Here is a 20,610-nt window from a genome sequence, read left to right on the forward strand (position 1 = left end):
GCTGCAAACTGTGGCATAGGACATGTCCTAGGGAGCAACAGGAATGCCCATGCTGCTGCCTAGACCACCAGCGAGAGAATGAGGCCTGCACACAGTGATAAAAACTCTGTATGTCAATTTGTGATTTAGTCCTGACGATGTCGCTGATGAGTGAGGAAACGGTCTGTCAACTAGAATAAATAAATGGAAATAATCTTGAATAATTTTTCCTTATTCCTTAAAAGCTTGCCTGAGGAGAAAAGAAATATAGACTGATTAAAAGTCTTGATAAAAAGGATAGTATATATATATATATATATATAATATACGAGTATATATATATATACTGTATATATATATATATCTATCTATCTATCTATCTATATATATATATGTATATCTATATATCTATATATATATATATATATATATATATATATATATATATATATATATATATATATATATATATATATATATATATATATATATATATATATATATATATATATATATATATATATATATATATATATATATATATATATATATATATATATATATATATATATATATATATATATATATATACATAATATATACATAATATATACATAATATATATATATATATATATATATATATATATATATATATATATATATATATATATATATATATATATATATATATATATATATATATATATATAAAATATATATATAATTATATATATACAGTATATATATATATATATATAATATATATATATATATATATATATATATATATATATATATATATATATATATATATATATATATATATATATATATATATATATATATATATATATATATATATATAGAGCAGGAGCAGGAACAAACATGGCGGCGTACTATAATTTATTTTGACACGTTTCGCATTCAGCTGAATGCATCATCAGGGTTCTGTACAATAAATAACGACCAATTAAAAGTATATGAATTGGCTAGTCATCTAAAAAAAATCGTTTATACACATTAAAATGAAAACCAAAACTTCACACAAACGTAAAAGTACACTCAAGACTGACAAAGTTACACAGAAAGTTAAAAGCACATATGTTGATTAAAAGTTCAGATAAAAATACAAAAACAAGATAAAAAAAATTTACAAAGCTAAGAAATATTTGAGGAGCACTAGGGGTCGAACTACCATGGCAAGAGATAAACAAAAACTAAAAGTATGTAAAACAAAAACAACAGGTTAAGAAAGGTACAAGGGCGTGGAGGTGGGCTGGGTGTTCAACTGTGGAACAAGCTGTTTGATGAACAATAATTCATTTGGGCTGGAGTTTTGACCCACAATAATGAAATTGTCATATTTAATGGGAACTTTACATTTTTTGCTATGTTCATGTATACTGGACTGTTCAGGATTTGATAGTGAACATCCATGTTTGTTACTGCTTTTGCTCCTTGTATATTTTATCGCCGTGTTAATATATATATATGGTAAATTTTTAGAAAGAGGAACCAGCCCAAAATGACATGAAAATATGTTTTTCTAGGTGATTTTGATGTGTTTTGCACGAATATCACCTTCATTTTCCTCGAAATTAACGGTTTTAGACTTTACTCGGAGCACCTACAGTTTCCGGGCCCACTCGACCACGACCGAAATCAGCGGAAGAACACCAAAACCAATATGTCATCCTGTTTTGTGTGCTGTCAGTAAGGCCGTGGCAGAACGGCGCTTCGCGCCTTATCCGCATATTTAAAGATTCTTGGCAAGCACGACATTTTCTGGCAAGAGGTAATGTTGCGCTGCGCGCGCTAGCCACAGGGGTTACAGTAGGGCCGTGTTCTTCCGCCGAGTAAAGTCTAAAACCGTTAATTTCCGAGGAACATGAAGGTGATATTCGTGCAAAACACATCAAAATCACCTAGAAAACATATTTTCATGTCATTTTGGGCTGGTTCCTCTTTCTAAAATAATACCATATACAGTATATATATATATATATATATATATATATATATATATATATATATATATATATATATATATATATATATATATATATATATATATATATATATATATATATATATATATATATATATATACTGTATATATATATTTTATATACAGTATATATATATATATATATATATATATATATATATATATATATATATATATATATATATATATATATATATATATATATATATATATGTATAAAAATTTATATATATACTGTATATATATGTTTATATATACCTATATATATCTATATATATAATAGCAGACCAACCCAGCACTGCCAGGAAAACTGAATGACAGTCGATCATTTACCTTGGAAAGGAAGTTACACATGGTGTGGTGTTGGTTTTGATTAACATGTGTATTTAAAGCAATGAATTCTCGACAGAATTATTAATCACAGGGAAGAAAAGCATTTTCAAAGTTAGTATACATACTTTGCACGACAAAAGAATTCAGAGGGGATGCAGGAAAATTTTTCTAAGTCGTGCTACTCAGCCTGACACTGAGTGAGTCGCACATCAGCCCGCTGCCACTGCAGAGCCCCATTCTCGATACGAAAGTGTATGAACCTACGTTCCCGACACTCCACATTTCACACCAGTCCAAAATGTTGTCCAATGACTGGGTCTTTGCCGGGACCTGCAGTAAAAAGGTAACCAGGAGGATGGGGGTATGGGTTTGAAACCTACACCAAAACCTTCCTTGGGTGAAATGAGATTCCATGTGTAAAATTGTCTAGATTGGTCGAGTGGTTCCGATTTCTATAGAGCACAAGTTTACATACATACATTATATATATACTATATTTCTGAGCTCGTCCCTGTGTCACCCGGTGAAATTCCTTACTAACACGAATTTCTAGGTATAAATATTGCTAAATATACCAGAGAAAAATGCTATCAGGAATGCTGGGGTTACTACCCCCAGATCGAGCATCTATAATGAAAATAGATGTCGGTATGGGTAAGGGTGAGTGAAGTTATCACTGCCACAGAACCACACTCTGAAGACATCCCAATGACAAAACCCCCGGAAGAGCGGAGAGCCGACCCAGCTCCCTCACTCACCCGCCCGCCCGACGGCGACCCCAGCGCCATCTGAACTCATTCCATGCTAGCACGTGATCTCTGCTGTTGTTAGATCTTTTTGCTTGTGTTTTTCCAGCAATTTCTGCTTTATCTCATCATGACATCAAGCAGCTTTGCTGTCTCAAGTTAAGTACCATCTTCTTGTGGGGTTTTATGATTAGTTTGGCTGTTTTAGCCCGTATTTATAATATTATACGTGGTTTTTGTTTGGCGCTGCGGTGTCCTTTGTCAGCCATGTTGACCTCGAGGTACACCCATTCAGCTTGTTCTGTTTGGGTTTCTCTCGGTCGTTTACACTAATTATATTTATATTCCCCGTCATGGGATCATCCTGGTGGAGTTTTCTTAGGGTGTGTCTTTGGGTCTCCTTTAATTTTTAAATTTTGTGAGTCTCCTCTCATTGGGATTCTTGCTATTGTTTGGGGTATCCGAAGTTTCCACTCTTTTGCTTTTCTCCCCAGGATGTCTCCCTTTTTTGATGAGTACGTAAAAATATTTTCTTGTATGTGCTTGATGTCGCGAAATTATTTTATTATATTATTATTTCCGAGCGTGGCGTCAGGTACGGCATGTTGGCTGTTTACATTCTGTCGCCTAGTTCGGTTAGGCTATTCGCCTAGCACAAGCTTATACATTTTATATACATTTTATATTATTAGATGGTTATTTATTTGTCTTTAGGTTAACATGTGTATATCATTTAGCGGGGTTGCTAGCCTAGTCTTATCACTAGTTGGTGGGTTAGGCTACCTCCTTTTTTAGCTGCTCTACCTAACCTCCTGCTCTCCTGTGTCTCGCTTGAGAGGGTAGGAGGGAAAGGGGGGATAGTCAGGTCGAGGGAGTTTCTGTTGTTGTTCCATCCGTCTACCGCTTGGTTGGGTTGCTGAAGTTTTGAGACCCCAGTTTCCTGCCCTGCTAGCATTAGTAGGGTAGGAGGATTTTATCCTGGAGAGTCTCCTTCACGCTTTCCTCAACCCTTTCCCTTACTTTAGTCGGTTACGGTTGGCCTTCGACACAGGAATTTCTCTCCCTGCTTTTTTTCCTCTCCCTTCCTTCTCTCCTCCCGGTTATTAGGCTAGGCCTTCTAGGAGGGTGAGAGCGTGGTGTGGTTTGGTTTAGGACAGTTCCTTTTCCTTCCCCTGTACTTGTGGTGGGTCATGAGTCTCCCTGTACGTAGGTACCCTCTGGATACCTTCTACCTCGCGGGGTTACAGTTGAGTGGAGGGTACAGTCGCCCCAGTCTCCTGTCCTGTTATTTCTCTTGACCCTCTCCTTCAAGTACTGCTCTTTCCTTCCTGTTTTCCCCCCCGCTTCCCCCCCCCTCCTCCCCTGTGTGAGGTTCAAGTTGTTTGTCATCTCCTTGCGCGCGTGACGTCGGGCCTCCGATGGTCACCCCGAGGCAGTCAGGCCTACCCTAGTAGAGGGGCACACTCCCTCCTGGGGTAGGTTCTGTTGACATCACTTGGCTAGTGTCTCATTGATTTGCTCTCTCCGGATCGAGCAGATTTCCGACCACTCTCAGGGCTCACTCTCTCACTTCTCTCGACTCCGCCTTCCCCGGCCCTCCCGTTGCCTCCGCCCTACTATTGCTTCGGCGCTTTGAATCATGTGGATAGGTTTGACTGGCTTTTCCACCTGACCAGATTCTGATCAGCTGTGATGTACTGCCTCACCTTTCTGCTATGCTCTAGCCTCGGAGGCTCGGGATCCCGGAGGGGTTTGCGCCGGAACCCGGGGGCTTATATCAAATTATTCCTTATGCGTTGTTAACCGAATATTTGTACCATCGCTTTATCTATCATACTAGATTATTCCGGCGGCCTCATGCATCCCGCCGCCGGATTCCAAAATTTTTTGATTGATTAGTTTAATTCTTTGTACCACGAGTCCAGCGACACTGGCTTTCGGTTCCGCCGTATTATCTCCGGCGTTCCTTGAGATAAGGTGTCTTGTCTGGCTCAGTATTTTCGTTCCGCCGGAGTATTCCAGCGGTACGGTACGAAATTCTTATACCTACTGTAGTTTAAGTTATCTTGAATGGGTAGGTTCATTTTCTAGTTTTTTCACCCCTCCGGAGTGCTCCGGTAGTGCGGTATGAAACTACTTAGTACCTACTTTAGTTTAAGTTATCTTAGATTAGTAGGTTCATATACTGTTCACACTTACAGACTGTTCGTTGTGAGGAGCCCGGGTGCACGGCCATCTTGCACCAGCCCTACGGGCACGTGGTTTGCCGTACCCACGCCGGTTGCGCGGTACGCTTGGACGACCTGATCGTGTGGCACCCGGATGGCTGTGAGGTTTGCTTCGCACTCTATGGGTGTGTCCAGGACGAGTCGGTAAGCCGATTGTTTTTGTTCCGCTCCTCCGGGGGCTCTCACATATAATGTCATGGTAAAATTTTGGGTTTTACGATCTTACCATCATAGTTCGGTCTTTGATACTCCCCTTTCTTTCAGGCCGATGAATCCTCCCGCAAGGAGGCCCTCGAGTCCCTCCGTGCCTGGGTGGCTGGGTTTGGCGGGAACGTTCCGTCGGGGAAACCTTATGTTCTCGACGAGAACCTAAGGAACATTCTGTACCCCGGCGCCCGGTTGCTGCGGCTGTTCCAGCTGAAGTTGCCGCCCCATCATCGAGCAAATCCGGTAGAGACCCAGCCTCTCCAGGATGACCCGCTGTCTGAGGGGTGTCGGAGGACGTCGCTGCGCTTGATCTCGACCTGGAACCCATGAACACGGAACAGGACCAGGAGGTAGGTAGGGAGGTAACTGAGGCAGTGGGGCGGGCGCCCTGTTTGATTCCCCATCTTCATCCTTGTCTTCCTTTCAGGGTTTTCATAAATCTTCTCTTGAAGGACAGAGCCCAGTCTACTGTCCCCAAGCTGAAGAAGTCGTGGAAGGCGAAAGGCTATAAGTCTTCGTCTTCCCGCAAGGCATCCCCCTTTCCCCGTCAAAGTGACAGGACGCTGGTCCGGTGGCCTCCGAGCAGACCAAGTACCTCAGGCAGAGGTGCGAGTAAGAGAGCGGCCAAGCCTAGCCCTCCTCGCCAGCCTGCCTTTGACCCTGAGGCGTTTGCTGGGATGCTGCTCGAGAGGTTCTCTACGGAGGTAGAGGCGAAGCTGAGCAAGCTTACGGAGAGGCTTCAGTCAGGAGACTATGCTCTCCGATATCGTGCGTTCCGGGGGGGCTGCGGTGCACTATCCCATCCCGGACGCCTCCGCCCTCCCTCCAATTGACAAAGGGAACCCATGGCGTTTAGCCCTTCATGCTCCCCGGCATGAAGACACTCTAACAATTGAGGGTCTAGGCACTCGTAGACTGGAGGAACTAGAATTCTTCCCTCCAGATCTTCTGCCTCCCTATCCAGGCTTCGCTAGGCTGACAGAAGAAGCCTGGGTATGCTCTGATAAGGTCCCTAAGGAGACAGTGATCTGCCCTAGGGACCAGGCGCAATCAGCTCTGATGCGCACCTTTACAGAGTGGCAAGCGGAGAACACCAAGTTGACCCCCTTCAAGGGCAACTTCACCATGTTCTCCCTTGGGGATAAGCTCCCCACCCCCTGCTTGACTAAGGTTGCACTCGCAACGGCTCAGGCATGTGCTGAGGGCAAGCCTTTGCCTCAGCTCAGAGAGACGGACCCCACGTCTCTAATCTTCCCAGGGGGTGATGACTTTTGGAAGGATGCTCTGTCCACGTTTACAATTGGTAAACTGGACGCAGATTGCGCATCCAACCAGTTCAGTGAGCAGCTTCCCAAACTGACGGAAGCTCTCCTGAAGGCTGAGTTCGAGGCACGGTGTCGCTTGGCGGTCTCTGAACTCGCTGTGCCTATCGGAGGCAACCGCCGTCTCGTTTTCTGAGGAGCCGCTGTTCCAGGTCTTGACGAAAACCTTGTTAGCAGGGTTTCAGTCGGACCTATATGACTTCATGGTGGCGCGGCTGAATTGTCGTAAATTCATCTTCGCTGACGCTACCATTCGACATGAGCCTAACAAGCTCATGAAGAGTTACTTCTGGGGAGCCAATCTGTTCCCGGAAGAAGAAGTCACCAGTGTCCTGGCTGAGGCAACCAGGGCTAACCAAAGTCTGCGCTCCCGGTGGGGTATTCCGGCCTTCAAACGAAAAACCCCAGAGTCCAGCGGCTCCCAGTATAGACCGGGAAAAAGGTACAGGAGGCACAGAAGACAGCAACATCAGTCTGTTGTCCAGGCGGTACCTGTCTCGGCAGTGAGCCAACCCTCCACTTCCAAGGCCCAACCTCAACAGTTTGTGCTGGTTCAGCCAGCTCAACACTCCCTTACCACTCCTTCTTATGTGTCGTCTCCGGCATATAACCCTTCTTATGAGGGTCGTAGGGCCTTTCATGGTCTTAACAGGAGTGCAAGGGGGGGTAGAGCTAGAGCCTCCTATAGAGGCAAGGCTGCCCTACGGTCCCTCTCCCGGGGAAGAGGAGGCCGCGGTAGAGGTAATAAACCCGCTTCCTCCCAGTGAGACCAGCCAGGTAGGCGGAAGACTTTTCTGGTTCAGAGACCAGTGGTCTTTCAGTCCATGGGCACACAGCATAAGTGTCCAAAGGTTTGGGTTGGAGCTGGATCATGGGCCCTCCTCCCTTGACCAGATTTCATCAACCCTCCTCCAAAGCTCTACAAGACTTTGTGACGGAACTGCTCAAGAAGAGAGCAATAAAGAAAGTGAGACACCTCAGATTCCAAGGCAGGCTGTTTTCTGTTCCCAAAAAAGACTCCAGTCAACAAAGAGTAATTCTGGACCTATCGGCGTCTAAATCTTTACATACAATGCGACAAATTTCGCATGCTTACAGTTGCGCAGGTACGGACTCTACTTCCGCGTGGAGCCGTCACCACCTCTATCGCTCTTTCAGACGCATACTATCACGTCCCGATTGCGCGGAACTTCTCTCCCTTCCTGGGTTTCAGACTGGGGAAACAGGCCTACTCCTTCAGGGTCATGCCTTTCGGGCTCAACATAGCGCCCAGAATATTCACAAAACTGGCAGAAACAGTAGTTCAGCAGTTACGGTCCCGGGGATATTGTTAGCGGCATACCTGGACGATTGGATAACTTGGGCTTCAACCGCCGAGGAGTGCGGAGAGCTACGGCCATAGTGATCGAGTTCCTAGAATCCCTAGGCTTCCAATTGAACAGGGAGAAGTCCCGCCTAAAGCCGGAAGCTCGGTTTCAGTGGCTGGGTATCCAGTGGGACTTAGCTAACCTCATACAGGCTATCTCTTCCGCCGGCCAAGCGGAAGGAAATAGCCACAGCTACCAGAAAGTTTCTGAATTACAGGAAAGCCTCCCGCCGGACACAAGAAAGAATTTTGGGTTCTCTTCAGTTCGCCTCGGTAACAGACCTGCTCCTAAAAGCGAGATTAAAAGACATAAACAGAGTGTGGCGGAGACGAGCCAATGTCAGACTCAGGGACAGGGTCTCATCAATTCCGCAAATCTTAAGGAAAAGACTCCGCCCATGGTCCACAGTCAAGGGCCTCTCCAAGTCAGTCCCTCTTCAGTTTCCCCCGCCGGCTCTGGTAATCCACACAGACGCTTCGTTAAGCGGCTGGGGAGGATACTCACCAAAACAAAAGGTACAAGGGACATGGTCTACCATGTTTCAACAGTTCCATATAAACACTTTGGAAGCAATGGCAGTGTTTCTAACCATGAAAAAGCTTCGTCCAGCCAACCAGATCCACATCAGGCTGGTGTTGGACAGTGCCGTAGTAGTTCATTGCATAAACAGGGGCGGGTCCAAATCGAGCCGGATAAACCAGGTGATGTTAGCCATCTTCTCCCTGGCGGACAAACACAACTGGCATTTGTCAGCTACCCATCTGGCGGGAGTGCGGAACGTAGTGGCAGATTCTCTGTCCAGGTCGACTCCGCTGGAGTCGGAATGGTCCCTAGACAAGGACTCCTTCAACTGGATCTGCCATCGTGTTCCGGGACTTCAGGTAGACCTGTTTGCCACGGAGAGCAATCACAAACTCCCTTGTTATGTGGCTCCCAATCTAGATCCTCAAGCTTATGCCACAGATGCAATGTCCATAGATTGGAACAGTTGGGAGAGAATCTATCTGTTCCCCCCAATAAACATGCTGATGAAAGTCTTACACAAGCTCAGGTCATTCAAGGGTCAAGTAGCCCTAGTAGCCCCCAATTGGCCGAAGAGCAACTGGTTTCCACTTCTCCTGGAACTCAAGTTGCTTGGCGTCGCCAGATACCCAGACCCAGGCTGACTCAGATAGTACAAACGAAGCCTGTGTCAGCTTGCTCAAAAATTCTGAATGCCCTGGCTTTATGGACTTTATGAAGTTTGCCACCCAAAGGGGGGCGAATATTGACCCTGTTAATACTCTGTTTATTGAATCCGATAAGAGAGATTCTACTCTCAGACAGTATGACTCAGCAGTCAAGAAATTGGCATCTTTTCTGAAAGCATCTGAAGCTCAAACTATGACCACTAATTTAGTGATAACCTTCTTTAGATCATTGTTTGAAAAAGGCCTAGCCCGGCCACTATCACTACAGCAAAATCAGCTTTGAGAAAGGTGTTTTTGCATGGCTTCAAGATTGACCTAACTGACTCATACTTTTCTTCCATCCTAGAGCATGTGCTCGTTTAAGGCCGGTAACACGCCCACATTCGGTTACCTGGTTCCTTAACGACGTTCTGAAATTAGCCTCAGATATTAATAATGCCCAATGCTCTTATCTAGATCTGTTAAGGAAGACTTTATTCCTGATTAGTTTAGCTTCAGGTGCCAGAATCTCAGAACTGTCTGCTCTCTCCAGAGGTGTCGATCACATAGATTTCCTCCCGTCAGGAGAAGTTCTGCTTTCCCCAGATCATAGATTCCTAGCAAAAAATGAAGACCCTCAAGACAGGTGGTCTCCTTGGAAGGTGGTCCCTCTTCCACAAGACCTGTCTTTGTGCCCAGTCGCTACCTTGAGGGCTTACTTGCAAAAGAACTTCTCAGTGTTTGTCTGGTCCTCTTTTTATCAGGGAAAAGGTGGAACACTTTCTTTAAAAGCTATAAGACAGCAAATCCTATACTTCATTAAACAAGCTAACCAGGATTCAGTTCCCAAGGTTCATGATATCCGAGCGGTAGCTACCTCTACCAATTATTTTCATAATATGGATTTTGCTGAATTAACAAAATACACGGGGTGAAATCTCCATTAGTGTTTAAACGCCACTACTTCAAAACACTTGAAGCTCTGAAATTTCCCACGGTGGCTGTTGGGAGTGTCATCCCCACCTTTAAATTATCCTTTACCTTATCCTTTCCCCCAGCCCGCCTGCCTCATTTATTTGCCCTACCAGTTTTCCTGGGCCAATCATACCTCACTGCCTGGCTCCTCAATTTAAATAATGCTTGAAATTGTTGGCCTTTTTTGATGTTTATTGTGATTATGTTTTCGATGTGTGCTGTTTTGTAGGTTTAAGTCTTGAGGTACTTCTGTAATTTTGTACTCCTTAATTTGGTACCTCCTCTCATGTTTTTTTTGCCATACTTTATATTTTCATGTCAAATTGTATGTTTACATAAGCTTAGCCTAACTAATTTTTCTAATTTCCTTTGTTGTGATGTTCTGAATTACTCATGAGAAATAATTAAACTTATTTTCTTATAGTAAGCATTTTTATGCATGATCACCTTAAATAATTGTTTTCTTACATCTCCACAGTCTTGGTGTGATTCTCTGTTACGATTTCACCGGGTGACACAGGGTCGAGCTCAGAAAAGGCCCTGTGTCACCTGGTGACCCTCCCAGGTCCTAGCTTTCCCCCCTGCACGGGCATACCAAGCCTGGGGATGGGGCTAGCCTGGAATGAGTTCAGATGGCGCTGGGGTCGCCCGTCGGGCGGGCGGGGTGAGTGGGGAGCTGGGTCGGCTCTCCGCTCTTCCGGGGTTTTGTCATTGGGATGTCTTCAGAGTGTGGTTCTGTGGCAGTGATAACTTCACTCACCCTTACCCATACCGACATCTATTTTCATTATAGATGCTCGATCTGGGGGGTAGTAACCCCAGCATTCCTGATAGCATTTTCTCTGGTATATTTAGCAATATTTATACCTAGAAATTCGTGTTAGTAAGGAATTTCACCGGGTGACACAGGGCCTCCTCAGAAATAGATTTTCCTTTGTCAAAATCCCTTATATATATGTATATATATATATATATATATATATATATATATATATATATATATATATATATATATATATATATATATATTATATATATATATATATATATATATAAAGATTTAAAGCTGGCTAATTGCTGGCCTGTGAAAAAGGTGGGTCGGTGCAGGTGGTCTTTATGCTGACGTTGGTGTTTTCCCTAGTTAGATACAGCGGGTATCTGATGCGTTCATTTGTGCCGTATGAGCATGGCCAAGATGCAGAGAGACAACATGACAGACTGATGGAAGCTTTGTGATATCTGCGGGGCCAGAAGGCGCAGTCCTTCGTACATTGAACCCGATGGTCTTGTCACGCTTCAAGAGAGGGGTTATTAAGTGAGTGTGTGCATACATGCACTCTCTAATGTGTATATTATAAGAGAAACAATACAATGGGCATTCACTCTGATTTGTGGCTGGTGTGATTCGCTCTTTGAGCTGTCTTAGTGGCTAATAAGAGCCACTGTGAGGATGGTTTCCACAGCCATAGAAAGCTAGTAAGATAACACATTAACACTTATATCTTTTTAGACATTCTGTGGAATACCCATTTTACGTTGCAGTCAAACCCCTTTGTTCTCCATTATGCATTTTTCCGTTTTAAGTTTATTTTTTTTATACACCATTTCAGGTGTTAATAGAAGTTATGCTTCTTTTGACAGGAATTCTGGTTGAGTCCTGTGAGGACAAATATTTTGGAAGTGGTGTTCTTTTAGCATACTATATGACATTTATTTTGGTCTAGAATAATTATGACCTTTTTATTCTGTTTGGTGACCAGGGTGTTAGTCACTAATATTGGTTGGTCTAGACTCAATAAGTCGATTGATTGTGAGTCTGAGTTTCCTCTAGTTATGACTTCCATTTTTATGAGGTGCGAGACACTCCATTTCATGACCGTAGCTTTTGCTGAAGTACTTTCGTTAAATTTGCAAATAAAGTCTAGCTTTGTATCTCAGCGTTTTAGTCCAGTAGGCCTTTGTTTGAGGATAGATACAGTGAAAGGAGTCAACGAGAGAGAAAGAATGTGGTGACCCAATGCTGGCCATTGCAAGCAGGAGAATCTTAGAGATGCAAGATGATATAGCACTCTTCTTAAAACAGAGGTGACAGAAAGAGATTATGACCCTATTTGACCTTGTTGTAGGACATATATATATTTTATATATATATATATATATATATATATATATATATATATATATATATATATATATATATATATATATATATATATATATATATATAAAATTTTAAAATTTTGTCTAGATTGGTCTACAACGCGGTTTGGATTACTATACCTCAGCACATTTTTTACATACATAAATGGTCGCTGTTCCCCTCCCATGATGCCCAGGCTCCCAGCCACCCAGGTGTTTGTCCCTTCCACCTTGGAAACGTAATTCCTGGCCTCCAGCACTCCTAAATCCTCTCTCTCATTCTGTTTATGAGTGTATGCAATGTTACCAACATTTCATTTGACTCCATAGCGTTGCCAACCATCACAGCATTTTTTCCAATATTTTGATATTTATACATATATCATAAATTTAGATCTTTGGTTCCTTGGGCTCAACCATATTATGACTTTTTTATCAGTTGTGACAATAGTGTCGATGTCTGCATATGTGCATCTGGATAATCACGATAATACTGCATATTGGTCAGCGGTTTGGTATAGAATAAATATATATATATATATATATATATATATATATATATATATATATATATAGTGTTATATATATATATATATAGCATTTTTTTTCCAATATATATATTTATATATATCATATATATATATATATATATATATATATATATATATATATATATATATATATAAATATATATATATATATAATGTATGTTTGTGCAAACTACGACATGTAATATAACTCAATCTGACTTGATAATTTGCTGCGCTGCTTAGCCGGGTCAAAGTAATTCATATATCCTAAAAAATAATAGTTCTGAATTACAAAAAATTAGACAAGACAATCTGTCAGATCAACCCAGTACCTGAATAATGGGTGATTATGTTTTATGCACATATGAAATTGTTGATTAATTATATGAATTAAACATACAAAGTTTAAGACAACACTAGGAATTTTGTTGCAAAGATGCTTTTTATAGTTGTTCCTTTAAAGAGGAAGGTGGTTGTCATAAACAAGAAGACTTTCCATTCCAGCATTCAGAAATGGAACTACCATAAACTTACATGAAAAGGTTGTCCATGACATAGTCATAGTCTTTCCGCGACCTGTCAGGTAGGAAACAGGCAGAGAAAACAATAATAGCTTCGTTGCTCCCAGTTAAGTAACCTCCATGGCTCAGCACCTTTTTGTAGGGTTCAATCACCTGTAAAGAGAAAGCAAGAGACGAAAGTTATGAGTGCAAAAATCAAAGGAGAGCTTCAGTGTTATATCTGCCACAGCAAGTTTACAGAGATACTCCTGATTTTCTTTCAAACTGGGGTATACAACAGCAACTCATGTATTACACCAATGTAAACAATTATCCATACACTTTCAAAACCAATCAATCATTAAAATGAAGACTATTAGTCACAGCTAAGATTTTTTAAATGACTATAACTGAGAACTTACCCTGTTGAGACAAACCTCAACGTGTTAATACACAAAGTAATGTCCAAACATATATTAACTGTACAAGCAGGTCTGGGAACACATGAATACTTGGAAATAGATTACAAAGTGATTCTTACAAATCTTTACGGCGATTAAAACTATCGCTGACCCCATCCTTATTGTTTGATTACAGCCATGGAGAAATGTTATACCTTGTCTAACACCAACTTTTATAACAAATAACTCATCTATGATTCTACAAACACACACCCTTTACTTCCATCAGTAAAACTTCTTACCGATTTCAAATTATATACGTACCATACTTACCACCCTCCACGTTGCCCCTCCATCAATAAAAAATAAGGGGATTTTTCTAGGTCCATGTAAAGTACATACAGCTTTTACCATTAACTTTCAAACTGCTCAAAACAATATTCTTTGCCTATCAAATAAATCTGCACTCTAGTTTCATTTCGTCCATCAAAACCCATTCCCTGGTACAGTTAGTAATGTAAAGCCCATGTAACTCTTCCAATCATCTTTCTTCTTAACAAGACAAACCTTACAAACCCTCGTTAGCCATTCAATTTACGCAATCATGATGGTGTAAAATCTCACTTGTAATCCCTTCAGTGTCTGCTGTCTTTCTAGTCTTCAACCCTTCAGCTGTCATCCTGGTGTCCTCAACCGTCACTTTCACATGCATCACCCTAACCCTTTCTATTTCTTGCAGTTCAGCTCTGCCTCTCTTTCCTTGTCCATGTTCAGCAGATCCAAAAGATTCATTAAGTGACTCTGGATCGCATTCACTGGGTTCAGCATCACTATTTACATATTTAATTCCAAGATCACTTCTCAAGCGACCATTATGCCCATCCTGTGCATGGACTGCTTTTTCATCAAACAATTTTACCTGTCATAATCTTTGTTTCTTTCACTAAATCTTCCATTTCCTCACCATACCACTTGATTGTTTACACACACGTTATATAAATAAAGATAAAACCCACGAAGGAAAGGGAAACACTGGAGTGCTGCGAGGCCTTTCGACCCTTTCATCCTTTACTTAGCAGTAAAGGACGAAAGAGTCGAAAGCCCTCGCAGCATCCAGTGTTTCCCTTTCCTTCGTGGATTTTATCTTCGTTTATATATTCATCATGTTCCATATTTTCGTGATTCAGTTATACACACGTTATATATACTGTATATACATATTATATATATATTGTATATTATATATACATACATATATATATATATGTATTATGTATATTATATATACATACCTGCATATGTTGTATGTATAATATATATGTTGTGTATAAATATGTATAAAACACTACAGTATATACACGTTCCAGCCATATATTTCGGACACTACTACTTCTGTATCCCTGTTCTTTGGTAAAGTATGGACAAATGATGTTTGGCAAGAAGTATATATAAAGCATATGCTGCTGTGCAGTACAACGTTGGTGCTCAGTCTAGTTGCAGTAGAATCGTTATTTACTAAAGTCCCGATCGGAGGGGTGCTGTCTTCTCTAAAGAGAAAGTAACAACCATTTGAAGAACTTTTACCTTTTGGCACTGACAAAACACTAAAACTTATTATTAATCTCTGCGTAACTAATACTGTTTTCTCTTTTAATGGCAATTTTTACAAACAAAAGTTTGATTAGCATGGGCAGCCCTGTCCCCCCTTCTAGTGAACTTGCACATAGGGAAGTTTTGTCGTCTATCACACCCTGTAATATGATCTGGCTTAGACATAGATATTATTTTTACATTCTGGAACAATAGCATGGAAGATTTCACTGAATTTTTTTAATGGACTAAATTCGCTAGTTCTGACCATAAAAAAATTAAAACAATGGGCAAAAGGCGGAAAACTGCTATTCCTAGCCGTGTATTAACCGTCAGACAACAGAGTAGGCAAGCTTTCACAGTATACAGGAAGCCTACTTTCGCTGTTTCTTATGTTCACTTCCTAGCTACCACCATGTCACCGTACAGATCATTCATTGTTGGCTGCAATCTATTCCTCACAGGAGATTAGGATATGTTCATGAGTACCTAGAAATAGAATTCGATACGATCAGTCAACACATAACTCAACTGCTCTACCCACCGTACATTATTGAGAAGGCTATTAAGAAAGTGCACAAAATATACTGTACTACAGAAGTCCCACAAACAACATACAAGTTGATTTTACAGACCAAATAAAGTTTCCTTATGACGAGAACATCAAAAAGGCAACTGACACCTCAGATCTAACAAATCTAAAAAAGGGATTTTGACAAAGGAAAAATCTATTTCTGGGGGAGGACCTGTGTCACCCGGTGAAATGTCCCTTAGAGCACACATTTCTAAGTATAAATATTGCTAAATAGAAAGAAAGCCAACGGGAATGCTGAGGTTACTACCCTCAGAGCAACCACCTATTATGTAACAGGTGTCGGTATAGAGTAGGGTGAGTGAATTTGTCCACTACCACAGGACCTAACTCTGTAGAATGTCCCAATGTCATAACCCCCGGTACGAGAAGAGCCGTTCCAGCAGCAACTCACCCGGACCTGTACCTGACGACCTGAGCGCCACCTACCCTCATTCCTTCTTAGCACGCGTTTCTGTTATCACGCTTTTGCTTGTGCTCTGTGTTCTTTTCGGTTAATTTATTTTTCATTATCCCAAATCCATCAAGGGTTTACTCATTAACGTATACTTAAAAAAAAAAAAGATGCCAACTCCAGAGTTATAAGATACCATGCAGTGACCATAATGAGATTTATGTTGGGAAGGCTGGTGGATCCATCTTGCAAAGATTAATAAAGCACAAAGATCAGTACTATATGCTTCAGAGTTCGGGGATTTTCATACATATTAGGGATAAGGGCCATACCATAATTGGAGTGGGGGCGTGCTGGTTTTTAAAAGTAGCTGTCTGTACAAAAGAAAGATGCTAGAATCTGCCATCGTCAGTCAAATCAACAAGAACCGTCAGGACGACACCGGAAATCGGATTCACCTTAAGAGTTAATCATCAGCCCTCTTCTCAAGCAGGTATTCCCACGGTCTACGAAAGAGAAGTCTGTTCACAATTGACCCTAAATTCGATCAAGTTCGTGCTAACGTTACAGGGCGAGCGGATGGCTGTTTACCTGTCAGTCAGGCCAAGGAAACATAGCAGGAAGGAGGAGGTATAAATGCGATTGTGATTTTATATTGTGCATTCAAGAACATTTTGGTCATTGTCATTGTAGAATTATACCGAATATTTCTGCACTGAATGGATGTACTGTAACTCCAAATCAGATAGAAATACTGATCTTAATTTTCATAAAGTTCCTAAAAATGAAGAACTACGAAAGAAATGACAAACTAATGCGAATTCTTCAAGGATTTGTAGCTTAAATTTTGAATCAACTGCTTATGCAAGGAAGCTTCAATATGAATTACTTGGAATTCTGATACCAAGACATTGTGTACAGTTAAGTAACAATGCAATACCAACAATGCATCAGAGGACAAGTTTAAAATTTGCCATTCTTTTGAAGTGAAGCGGATGGTTCTTAATGAATCATTTTATACTGTCAATATATTACAATATGACAAATATCTGCTACTAAGTCACTACGTTTGCTGTTACCATTTATAAGTGAATATTATAAACGATGATTAGATGCCACGATTTCCCTATTTGGATTTTAGGTGGCATACATGGAAAGTGTAGTGGTATTCTATTCAAGTAAAGCTGGCTATTCATAATAAATCAATTTATATAGTAGAATATATTACAGTATGACATATATTTACCACATAATATTTACTATGCTTACTCTTACCACTGATAATCAAATGGTGCAAATTATTTGATGACACGATTTTCTCTTTAGACTTTGGGTGATGTACAGGGAAAGAGGAGATGTAATGTAAATAAGTTTTTATATTTACGAAAGTACTCATTTACTTATTTTCTATACAATTAAACATCTGAACATTTCAGCCAATTAGCTATAACGCTAACAAACATCACCAACGTGGTTTAGGGAATTTTTCTGTTTTCAACCTTAAAGATAATTGCTAGACTAGAACTTCAGGTAGGGGTATTAAAAGACCAAAATTCCCTTAGGTGAATAAATTGCTGACCTATCTAATCTTTATACAGTACCTGTGCAGTTTCTTCCGCTCCTTTGCCCAGTAAGTATTATAATTTCAGTTGACCATATACCACCAATTATGAACTTTGGGCCAGGGAATTGAAACACCAAAATTTCCTTGGGCGAATAAATTTTTGACCTAGTTAATCTTTTCTTAGTACCTGGGCAATATTTTATCTGTTTCTTTGCTCAGTAAATTATATAATTGCAGTTGACCATATGCCACCAGTTATGAACTTTAGGTCAGGGAATTAAAATACGAAAGTTACCTTTGGTGAGTAAATGGTTGACCTAGTTAATGTTTTACAGTACCTGCGTAATATTTCCTTTGCTCCTTGTCCTTTGCCCAGTAAATGATATAACTGCAGTTGACTGGAGGCCACCAATTATTAGACCTAACCCTCCAGGTAATGAAAAATAGTTTTCAGTTGAACGTAAGTCACCAGTTATAGCATTTTTTTCTTTTCCAACGATTATCAACTGTAAATATTCAAAATTAGAGGAAATGATGTGTCTACCAGCCGGGAGTTGGTGAACTCACGAAATTTGTAGTTCTGCCACTAGATGATGTAACGTCTTTTGTGCGATGCTGAACTTTCTTTAGAATGTCTATCCTGACCCAAAATGTGAAAAACATAAGTGGCGAAAAACTCAAATTGTTTGAGTTAACAAAATAAATGAATGAAACTAAGGGTCTCAGAAAATTTATATGATACATGTATATATTTGCAATAAACAACTATTTAGAATTTACTATTGGATATGTAATAGTAAGCTATATTACGATTTTTATTTTTCAGCTATACAGTATAGCTGTTTCTTAATTATATTCTTGGTTTTATAGTAAAGTTTAGTATTCTAGGAATGAAATAAATCTTTTATTGCCCTTCCTGCACTTTGAATAACAATCAAACTACTCCATTTTGCTTAACATTTTTACAAAAATACTGTGTAAATCGCGTTATTAAAATGAAAATCTTTCTGTACCCACTCTGTGTGTGACGTAGGCGTAGCTCCGCCCACCTGCGTGTGAACAGACCTCTGTCTTAGACTCGGGGAGCTAACTAGGGCCAAAACACAAGAGAATAACCTATTTTCCATCCATCCTGGGTCAACGGTCATCTACATATCACCAACGGCACACTGCTACACTTGCATATCCCTTATACATAGGATTGTTACACATCATTTGTCAACATTTTACCAAAATGATCCGGGATACAAAAGTGTCGGAAATATACACTGGCAATGCATATATAGCTTTTATGGGCCTCTTTATTTCACATCACCACATGGAGTGGAAGTCTTCCCTTTGGGGACACCGCATTGTCTCCTGTGGATTGGGGTGGCAATGGTTGTATTTCCCCAATCCCTCAAAGGGGTTTTTCCAATGACTGGACTGCTCCTTGGAGGATTATATGAAAAAGGTTCTCCAGAAGAGAGCCACAAAGAAAGAAGTGTTCATTCGTTACAAGGCATGTCTTACCAGTGTCCCTAATAAGGACTCCTTTGAACAGACAGTTATCCTTGACCTGTCAACGCTGAACGAGAGAGAATTCAACTGGTGGCATACCTACAAAAACAAATAAAAAGGCTAATTTTGGGGACCACCAGAGAGGAGTGCTTATGAAGCCCGTAACTGGTAAGTGTCTGGTTTCCTGATCAACTGGGACCAGTCCCACCTCACAACCAACAGACATTTTGTGCGGCTAGGACTTCATTTGGATATACTTCATGACTGGTCGTCTCTTTCCAGCCAGACTCAGGCCATGAAAAGTAAAGATCTAATCCAGTTTATGGGGTGGTCATCAGGGACACTGTTCCTTAAACATTACTGTCATGAGATTTAAAAGGTTCAACTGCATTCTGTGGCAGTAGGTGGTATAAGTCATGGCCCCATAGGCCCCTAGTGAACAGATGGTGGGGGCCACATGATGATGTGGTACTCCTAAGATATTGCTGGGAAGAAGCAGTTATCCTATATTCCACCCCTTCATGGTAAATTATATAATAAACACAAAGACAGGTTCTTTAACCTTCCTTATTGTTAATCCATCAAGGGAATCCTGACTAGAGAGGAAAGGTGATCCTTTACTTGACTTTACTACGGCCTTTTTTTATCTGGGCAGTTGGGATTCCTTACTCACGAACTAGATCATTTTGTCACCCATTAATTTCTGTTAAATGCTCTTTAGTGGATGTACAGTGGCTACACTATGAAAAAAAACTGGGTTTTGTTGCAGGAAACACCTATTTTTGGCAGCACAGTGAGTCCCTCCCACCTTCCCTGATAAAAAGTAACAGGAATCCTTCATGGATATTTTCTTTCACAGACCTGGCGAGTAATGGCAGGTCCTGGCCAACCTGTGCCACTGTTGTCAAATCAGTTGGAAAAGGATGAATCGCCGCAGTCTTCTAGGTAGCTGTTGTAGGCAGAATAAAGAACCTTCCTGCCCTGAGTCCATTTATACTCCATCACTGTACCAAAAATGGTACTATACTGGCCTAGTCCAACGATGAGGAAATTCTTGATATTAT

The 20,610-nt window shown here is 40.7% G+C and overlaps 1 protein-coding gene across 7 annotated transcripts in view; it reads right to left on the reverse strand.

The window, feature by feature from the left end:
- Nucleotides 1-20,610, reverse strand: part of LOC136852142 (protein prune homolog 2-like) — a 207,632-nt gene that overhangs the window by 39,644 nt on the left and 147,378 nt on the right. For all 7 annotated transcript variants that reach the window (XM_067126608.1, XM_067126601.1, XM_067126632.1 and 4 more), the window contains one exon: nt 13,540-13,679. In XM_067126608.1, the coding sequence (XP_066982709.1) occupies nt 13,540-13,679 (140 nt within the window). The remainder of the gene's footprint in view (nt 1-13,539; nt 13,680-20,610) is intronic.

This window comes from Macrobrachium rosenbergii, chromosome 3 (genome assembly GCF_040412425.1).
Source record: "Macrobrachium rosenbergii isolate ZJJX-2024 chromosome 3, ASM4041242v1, whole genome shotgun sequence".
NCBI classification, from domain to species: domain Eukaryota; kingdom Metazoa; phylum Arthropoda; class Malacostraca; order Decapoda; family Palaemonidae; genus Macrobrachium; species Macrobrachium rosenbergii.